This window comes from Silurus aristotelis, assembly GCF_946808225.1.
Source record: "Silurus aristotelis genome assembly, chromosome: 9".
In the NCBI taxonomy this organism is placed as follows: Eukaryota; Metazoa; Chordata; class Actinopteri; order Siluriformes; family Siluridae; genus Silurus; species Silurus aristotelis.
In genome coordinates, this window is record NC_139582.1 from 1,238,110 (window position 1) to 1,247,158 (window position 9,049).

Below are 9,049 nucleotides of genomic sequence, written 5' to 3' on the forward strand. Positions count from 1 at the left end.
AGGAGACCCAAACCTGTTCCAGCATGACAATGCTCCTGTGCACAAAGCCAGCTGCATGAACATCTGTGTTGGAGTGAAAGATCTCCTGCTATAGAGCTCTGACATCAACCCTATTGAACCTCACCTACATCAGTACCTGACATTATTATCATCCTTGAAGAAAAAAGAGCGCAAATCTCCACAAGCACAATCCAAACACATCTATAAATACACTGCCATATAGAGGCATCACTGCTCTGGTTATGCCTATCAAGAGCTGAAAGCCTGAAGAATGATCCATGTTTAGCAGGGTGAAACTGTAGCTATCAGGCAAGGTGGTCAATATGGTCAACTGCCAGGAGGGACGTATAAAGAAATCCATACAGACGGCTCTGCATTTTGAATAAATTGCTCCAAGGCTAAAGTTTACCATGTATACACACAAGCAGGTGGGATTCAGATGCTAGAATGAACCACTGTACAATAAACCCCCCCAAAAATCCTTTCTCCAATAAACCAAACCTCATACTCCAATAAAGTCCAACATCAACATTCTCCTCTAGACATAACTCCAATACACACCCCGAAAATCTCTACTTCTACATTCAAAATATTTCCTCTACACCCCAAAGCACACAATAAAGTCCAACATAATTACAAACACTCGTAGTTAAAGCCCTGCCAAATACTTCTCAACATTTTCCAACATTATAAAACTAACTGCCGATTTGTGTGTGTGTGTGTGTGTGTGTGTGTGTGTGTGTGTGTGTGTGTGTGTGTGTGTGTGTGTGTGTGTGTGTGCGTCCTTCCTGAAAGTCTGAACCAAAGTTGCAAAAAAATGTAAAAAAAAAATAGAAGAATGTTGTGGCATCTTTAATGAAATCTTGGAATTTCTCTGAAATTGCTGCTCACTCTGAAAGTGTATCTGAAGTTCACAACAGTAGGTGAAGTAAACAAGAATCATTCTTTGATTTTGCCTGAATGCTTTATACTTGAAGACACTCTATATGGACAGCTGATCATAAGTTCAGACCCTATTCAGTCCCTATTTGCTGTTATAATGAGCTCCACTCTTCTTGGGAGATGATCCATTTGATTTTTGAGCTTTCATTCAACCACAAGAGTGTTAGTAAAGTCAGGTACTGATGTAGGTGAGACGGTGAGGAGGCCTCGGGTGCAGTCAGATTCCAAAGGTGTTCAATAGGGTTGGAGCTCTATAGCAGGAGATCTTCCAACCTATCTAAAGCAGATCTTTGTGGAGCTGGCTTTGTGCACAGGAGCATTGACATGCTGGAACAGGTTTGGGTCTCCTAAATTAAATGATGGTTAAAGGGAATGCTACCACATTTGGGGAAGAAGCACATATGGCTGGAAAAGTCTGGTGTTTCAATACTTTGCTGGTGGTCTTCAGCTGTTATTCAGTAAGCTGGATTTGCTGGTATTGTGTCTCTATTTGTGTAAGATTGTTTATACAGAATCCTTTATGGATGCTTTATGGCATGTGTTCGTAAATGGAAACATGTATTTGGACTGAGCTAAACAGGATGCAACAGGGTTTTTAGGCAGATATGAAGCTGTTGGAGCAAATCAAAGCATGTCAGAGGTTTTTCACCGCAACCTGGTGCTCATTCTCGGTTTCATTCATTTCATCTACAGCGTCTGTTTTATCATGGTCATTTCTTAATGTTTTAAGGAATTCATTATAACAGGGGGGTACAAACCTATACATTAATTTATTTATTGCTTTAATTCTCTAAAGCTGTTGAGATTGTGATGTCCACTGTTAAAAGTACTCTACAAAATGTTCTTTATTGGATTGGATTGGAGAAGATTAAATGATATTGTACTAGAATAAACTTGATCGGATTGAATTGTACTTTATTAAATTGGATTTAGATTGGACCATATAGGATTAGACTGGTATGGATTGGATTGGGTTAGATTTAATTGTATTGTATTAAATTAGATTGGACTGAAATTGAAATAGACTGGACTGGATAAGAGTGGATTGGATTGGGTTTTATTGGGTTGGATTTGATTGTATTGTATTGTATCGTATTAGATTAGATTGAATTGACTAGAGAGTAGTGGATTGTATTGGACTGGACTTGATTAGATTGAACCAGATTTGAAATAAATTGGATTAGATTGGACTGGATTGGTCAGTATGTGACTTGTCACATTGTAACTATTTGTTACATTCTATATATGAGGTTATTAGTATAAGGCCTAACGTTCATATTAGCATGTTTTTAGCCATAAACTTATCCAGTTGCCCTCAATGGCCTTTAGAAACAATGCCTTAATTTAAAATCTCAGAATGTTATTTTTAGACACAAAAAAATCACCCCTTGTTTTGTTGTCAGCCCCTTCAGCACCTTTATGCTTGGATTTGACGATTTGGACAAATGGAACGTTAGTAGCTAACGAAGGGCTTGTTAGGTAACCCCTGCAGAACTTTCCCACCTTTCAGAAGACCCAGTTGAACAGTGCCTCTCATGCTCTCTTGCAGGAACATGGGCACGTTGTCGTTCTTGTCGATGACGCACACCTCTACACTTAAGCTCTGCGGGTGCATGGATGCCATGAAGGACACCTGGAAGAAAGGCACAGGAGGATTTAATGGTCACATGGCAAGTCTCTTTTTTTCAGTGCCCACAGTGAAGCCTTTCATCCTATGATGTGTCTTGCAATTTTTTCACAGCAATTGTCAGGTATTTTTGGCACAGCCTTGAATTGGATAGATTGGATACTCAGTGGCAGTCCAGGCTTTTTTTGTTGCTAAATTGCATTCCAATTCATTGTAAGTAATAATTAAACCAATTATAACGAATGATGACGAAAATAGTGACCACATTCGTGACCATTCTGACGAAGCTTCTGAAGTGGACTGACAGTTTGGATTCAATGTTATTAAATAATTCATTCTGTAGTTTGTTTCTATGTCATTCTAACTCTTGTTTGTTCTCCGATTTCAGTTCAGTTGTCAAAAAAAGGTCTGTTGTGGAAAAAAAAAGTTCATCCTGATTGCTGTGTACAATGATTAATGTTTATTGAGTAAAAAAATCTTGACTGTAAAGTCTACCCACTTGCAGGGAGTATGATGGCTTCTTCTCCCGGTCCAGTGGTTTTAGGGCGTACAGGAAGCCTGACTCTACTCCAAAGATCCCCTCATCATCACCAGTTACCACCAGATCAGCATGGGTTAAGGGAAGATCAGGCAGCTATGGAAATACGCAGTAACAAAACACAAATAATGATTTGGGAAAATTCGATGTTAAAAAGATATAATGATACTGATCGTCAAAATGTTCATTATAACAGTATTTTATTATCTTTGCAGCAGATAACAATAAAACTATTAAATGAAAAATAAACAGGATAGCTAATAAAGTAATAAGAAGATATTTAATGTACAGTAGAGTATTGTAATATATTGCAATGTATAAAATAATGCATACTCCTTTACAATTGTTCATTTGGCTGATGGGATTTAAACACACCACCTTCTGATCTATTATTAATGGCGGAAGAGATAGTTCAGTGGTTAAGATATTGAACTTCTGATCAGAAGGTTGAAATCTGAGAACCACTAATCTGCCACTGCTGGGCCCCTGAGTGAGGCCCTTAACCCACAAGTTTGTTTCTTTGTATAAGGGCCATACATTTTAATGTATCACATTTAGGAGGTGGTGGCTCAGTGCTTTACGGCATTGGACTTTGGAATGGAAGGTCATGAGTTTGAATCCCAGCACCACTTATCCCTCAACTGCTCAATTGTAAGTCGCTCTTCTGGATAAGGCTGCAAATATAAACATTAATCACTGAGCCAACACAAGAACCCTGTTAGAAATCACAAGCCACCGTTTTCAGCTCAAGCAATTACAGTGCAATGTTGGAGCACTTTATGCAATGTTGGAGCACTTTATTTGGTTAATGGGTTGCTTTGTGTGTGAGACGTGTGTGCTGGGGGAAGATTGTTCAGATGCTACCCATGCTGTGGAACCCACTGAGCCTCACATGGCTTAAGGGAATTCTGCTGCTGGCAGTGATAACCCTGTTTAACAACGTTATCTAAACACATGTTACAGTTGGGTTAACCCGTGTTCCCAGTTTTCAGTAACACACACATCTCTACTGGGTGCGTTTTCCAGCTTCATGATGGGTCACTATCATTGGACCATTCTTCAGTAGGGATTTAGTTTTATTACCAGTTGAATTGTAGAATTCTGCTTGTCTCAGTTATTATATAGATTGTCACATTGCTAAAGGACCCAGCAGTGGCAGCTTGGTGGTGCTGGGATTTTAACTCACAACCTTCTAATCAGAAATCTAACATCTTAATCACTGTGCTACCACAGCAGGAACCTTCTCCTCAGCTTGTTAGCCAGCGGGGCATAATGTAAACATCAGAACTACATTTTCATCTCAATAACTTTGAGAAACCCTCTGATTATGATGTTCTGCACCATGCTTATGTCTATTTATATTGTTATCAGTGTGTAAAAGTGTGTAAAAAAAAACACACAGTGTACACATTAGTCTTATAGTTCCAGCATGTCACTAAAGACTTTATATAACGACAAATATCTCTGTTTGATTGTTATAAAAAAAACCTTCATATTGCTTTATTAGCAAAATTATTTCTATGTTGGTTTGTACAAAGAACATGAGTCATAACCTGTCTTTCTGAAAGGCTGAATAAACATAATAACCATCATTAGGTCCTTTCAGTGGCAGCACAATCATTAATCAGTCATCAATACATTCAAATTCAACACTTTAGGGGCCTCGGTATTGAACACTGAGTGAGGCAGGATTGTCTTTTGCAATTTCCTCCACTCACAATGTCATAAAGGAAAAAGCGATCCAGAGGAGAGAGAAAAGCTCGTTATTCCCACAGCCTCTGGTTTAAACTCCTGCCGTTTTCTGCCCAGCGTGACTGGACCTCTCGCTTTGCACTGGAGCCTCATATAAAGTGTAGTGACGCATGCAGCTTTCTCATAATTACACCTTGTATCATTGAATTTTGTGAAAGAGGTAAATGAATAGCATGTACACAAGCCTGCCTGCTTTTTAACCCCCTAACCACAACAACACCCCCCCCACCACCACCACCACCACCCCCACTCACCCACCCTCACGTCCATTCCTTCCTCAGTCTATATCTTACACAAAAACCAGCAACACAACGGCAGCCAATAATAGCCGCTCCATTTAGATCTGAACTGTGATAGCAGAGAGATTCCTTCCACTGAGCTTTGAGGAGTTTTAACAACAACAGAGAGAAAGCTGGAAATTCGATTTTGGGATATCAGACAAAACAGCATTATTGATTCTTTGTTCTACAGGAGTTTCCTAAAATAAGAACTTTTTTTTTTTTAAGCAATAAATTAGTTCAGATTTAGAGCAACAGTGCTCGCTCGTCCCTTTTTAGGCAGAACTCACCTTGGTGAGGTACCAAGGGAAAATACCATCATAGTTTTCTGGAACACCAATCCGAAGGTGTGCTGCTTCTCCGTATAAAACAGACAGACAGAGCAGGAGCTAAAAATAAAAAAAGATTTTAGCATAAAGGAGCATTTAGTTTTATTAAAATATAAGAGAAAGCTATTACGTGCAAAAAGTAGGAGAAAAAGAGAAGAACTTGTCATACGTTCAAGCTTTTGATCCATGAAGACATCGTTCAATGAACACACTGTGGCCTGCGACACGAAACATTTCAATTCCATCATTCCTTTTAATTTTACTGTATAATTTTACACTTTATAAACAGGTGCATTTTAAGTCCTGAACTGAAATTTTGACTCAGTGATGTAAATCTATTCGATTAATTTGATCAAACAAAAGCATTTGAAAACAATCAAATGTCTGAAATAATTAATTCTTCAGACCTGCTATTGTAACTGGTTTAATTTCTATCTCCAATTGTATGATTTGAAAGTCAATGCATTTAATAGCAAAAACATAAGACATAAGAATAAGACCTACTGTAGAAGACTACATTCTCACTGAGGTGATAAGACGTACACGTCTTTTGTAGATCTTTTAATGCAAAAATATCCGTCATATTTTCAATAAATTTGAAAGGAAAAACGACGTACCTTATAAAAGCGGGTGAGTGTCTGCTCTGGTCCCCAACAAAGACAGAATGGTTAAAGTGAGGTGTGAGGGAACGGTGTCTACTCTCCGCAAATTAATGTTTAACCGCTTCAATTTCATGCAAAGGCGCTTAACTGCCTTGTTTTCCTTTAATGATACTCCTGGTCAACAAGTCTCTGCATAATTCCACACCTACATATGGATGAGGGAATGCATTAAATGCAACAGAGCTTCCTGAGGAAATTGTGTTTGTGTGTGTGCACGTGTGTGTGTGTGTGTGTGTGTGTGTGTGTGTGTGTGTGTGTGTGTGCACACGAGTGTGTGTGTGTGTGTGTGTGTGTGTGTGTGTGTGTGTGTGTGTGTGTGTGTTGGCAATAAACAAGAAGGTTTCTCCTTAAATTAGTTCTTTTTATTATAAAAATCAGTGTAAACATGTAATAAAATTAACAATAGAATAATGTTCGATGGAAGTGCAAATCAAACATTTCGAGAAAAACAAAACAACAATTTATTGCTTCTACGATATTCAGTTACACCTTGAACTTAAATAAAGGGTTGAGGATAACGTGTGAAATTCGCAGTCCAGAGTTCCCCTTTTCCCCCAAACACCATCCTGTGTTTCTGAAGTGCTGAAGTACGTACCTGCGCACTCAGATTCAAGTAAATATGATTTTGTTTTTCATCTCAGTGAGGAGAAATAATTGTGCTCATCATTTAGACATGTACATGAGAACGTGTATCCCATCACCACGACCCAATACTTTTGTTACTGCATTTACAAAGAACTCTCTTTTCTTGAGAAGGCATGCCCGAAGCTCTCAGTCCATCATGAAAGAGCTTTGAGACCTTGACTTCTAATTGCACTGCTAACATTTGACCACTCCACAACTTCAAGGCAAAAAAAACAAACATAAAATATGAAAATAAAAAATATATAAACTTAAAAAGCCTCATGCAAGTCTACACCACTGACTATTGTAGGGTTCTGTTTGTTGTACAATATAAAATATGGAAATATATCTTTGTACAGTTGCCTAGTCCTTGAGTTAGTGTCCAAAAAAAAAAAAAAAAAACACACAGCTTCTGGTCTTCATGGCTCTACAAGTCCAATTTCGCTCAGAGCACCGAAAGGTCGTGGCAGGACTTGGATTTCTGCCTGAAGGCCATCTTCTTGTTTTTGCGTGCCACCATACGACCCAGAAACCGCTTGGCCTTCTTGCTGATGCTCTCTCGGCGTTTGCAGTTCGCCATGCGCCGTGCGTTCTCCTCCTTGCTGTCTCTCCGAAGGCGGATTTGCCGCACGATTCCCTCGAACAGGGTTCGGACGTTGTGATGGAGAGATGCCGAGGTCTCGATGAACTTGCAGTCGAATACTACGGCGCACGCGCTGCCCTCTGCAAGCAAAACGGTGAAGATCAATAGAGTAAGTGGCTGTTACTCAGTGGTAAGGGATGAAGTTTACTCAACCTGGCATGCACTCATAACCTAGGATTGGGTTTTATTTTCTTTAACACCAGGAAATGGATGTGTAACTGCAACATTCAGGAAGTTATCTACTATTGGAATGACTGAGGCAGGAAAAAAGGGATTGTAGGAAGAGTACCTACCATCTACAGACACTTCTCTGGAGCGTACGAGGTCTGTCTTGTTTCCCACCAGGATGATAGGGATGTTCTCGGACTGTCGTGCCCGGCGGAGCTGTATACGGAGTTCTGAGGCCTTCTCAAAACTTGACTTGTCCGTCACAGAGTAGACGATGATGTAGGCATCACCCATTCGCATACACTGATCCTTCAGCCACTGGCTGTTGTCCTGAGAAGATCACGCAATCAGCAGGTCGTCTGGTTAGTGCATTGTCGATGTGGGGATTTTGTTTGTAATGAGTTTATGGTTTATATTAAACTTTATAGTGTGTGTTTGTGTGTGATTGGCTCACCTGCTCCCAGATGTCATATAATAAGATGTTTGCTTCCTCTTCGTCAACGACGATCGATCTGTCATATGTATTTCCTAAAAGAATGGAATAAAATACGTGATCACCTCATTGCAATATCTCTCTTGTATATGAGCTGCAGTCCTGCGTTGCCAGTTAGAGTCATTATAATAATGGCTGACTGACAGCGTCTGTTTGAGGGTAATGGATTCATGAAAATAGCAGCAATCAATACAGTTTTATCCCGTAACAAATGGTGATCCTAACCGGCTGTTCCTGGGATTCACCCCCTGATCACAGGTGACGCGCAGTTTCATTACCTGCGTCCTCGTAGTCGTGCGTGTCCTCCACGCCGCCGAATATCCGCGCGAGCGTGGACTTCCCCACGCCGTGCTCGCCCAGGATGACGACCTTGTAGACCTGGCCGTTGGAGTCGCTCCCGGAGGAGATGACCGAGTCGGAGGAGTCTGAGACGCAGCTGTCGCGGTGCGGCTCGCCGGGACTGTAGGACGTGCAGCGGGTCAGGTTGGACAACTCGCCCGGGTACACGGGCGGCATCGAGGAGCGCAGTTCGCGGTCATCCACCGGCATGCTCCTCCGGTGCAGGGTCTGGAGGTGCACGGGGAACGGAGCACTTCCTCTCCTCCTGTCCATGTTCCGACACTTGTCTCCTTTGTTCAAAGTCATGACTTCACGACTGGTTGCCTTGAACTCGAGCAGCTCCTTAAAACCCGGTGTAATCCGTCACAAGGGCTGTGTGAATCAAGTTTATATTGCTTATATTAATTATTGATATTTATATACTTGTTATTATTATTATTATTATAAATCCACAATATTAACATATAATCAAGAATAGATCAAAGTAATACCTACATTAGATTTTGGCTCCAATGTCCTGCTTCAGTATAAAACTGCAGTAATTCCTATAAGAAATGAACCTTCTGCTGGCTTGGTTTGGTTTGTAGCTCGTTCTGTAGCTCTTCCAAAGTGTGATCCAGGGTTTATGATCAGAGATGTAGACGGGTCTCCCTT

The 9,049-nt window shown here is 40.5% G+C and overlaps 2 protein-coding genes across 2 annotated transcripts in view; both read right to left on the bottom strand.

The window, feature by feature from the left end:
- Window positions 1-6,145, bottom strand: part of cdh16 (cadherin 16, KSP-cadherin) — a 55,030-nt gene extending 48,885 nt beyond the window's left edge. The window contains 5 exon segments of the mRNA XM_083550168.1: window positions 2,446-2,575; window positions 3,069-3,203; window positions 5,428-5,526; window positions 5,636-5,684; window positions 6,084-6,145. Of these exon segments, the coding sequence (XP_083406294.1) occupies window positions 2,446-2,575; window positions 3,069-3,203; window positions 5,428-5,526; window positions 5,636-5,662 (391 nt within the window). The 5' untranslated portion in view covers window positions 5,663-5,684; window positions 6,084-6,145.
- Window positions 6,146-6,468: 323 nt separating this feature from the next.
- rrad (Ras-related associated with diabetes) lies at window positions 6,469-9,049 on the bottom strand. Its single transcript, XM_083550139.1, has 5 exons — window positions 8,891-9,049; window positions 8,335-8,767; window positions 8,018-8,091; window positions 7,689-7,893; window positions 6,469-7,475 (listed from the first exon to the last, which is right to left on the bottom strand). Exons 2-5 carry the CDS (start codon window positions 8,699-8,701, stop codon window positions 7,198-7,200), a joined length of 924 nt encoding a protein of 307 aa, XP_083406265.1. The 5' UTR covers window positions 8,702-8,767; window positions 8,891-9,049; the 3' UTR covers window positions 6,469-7,197.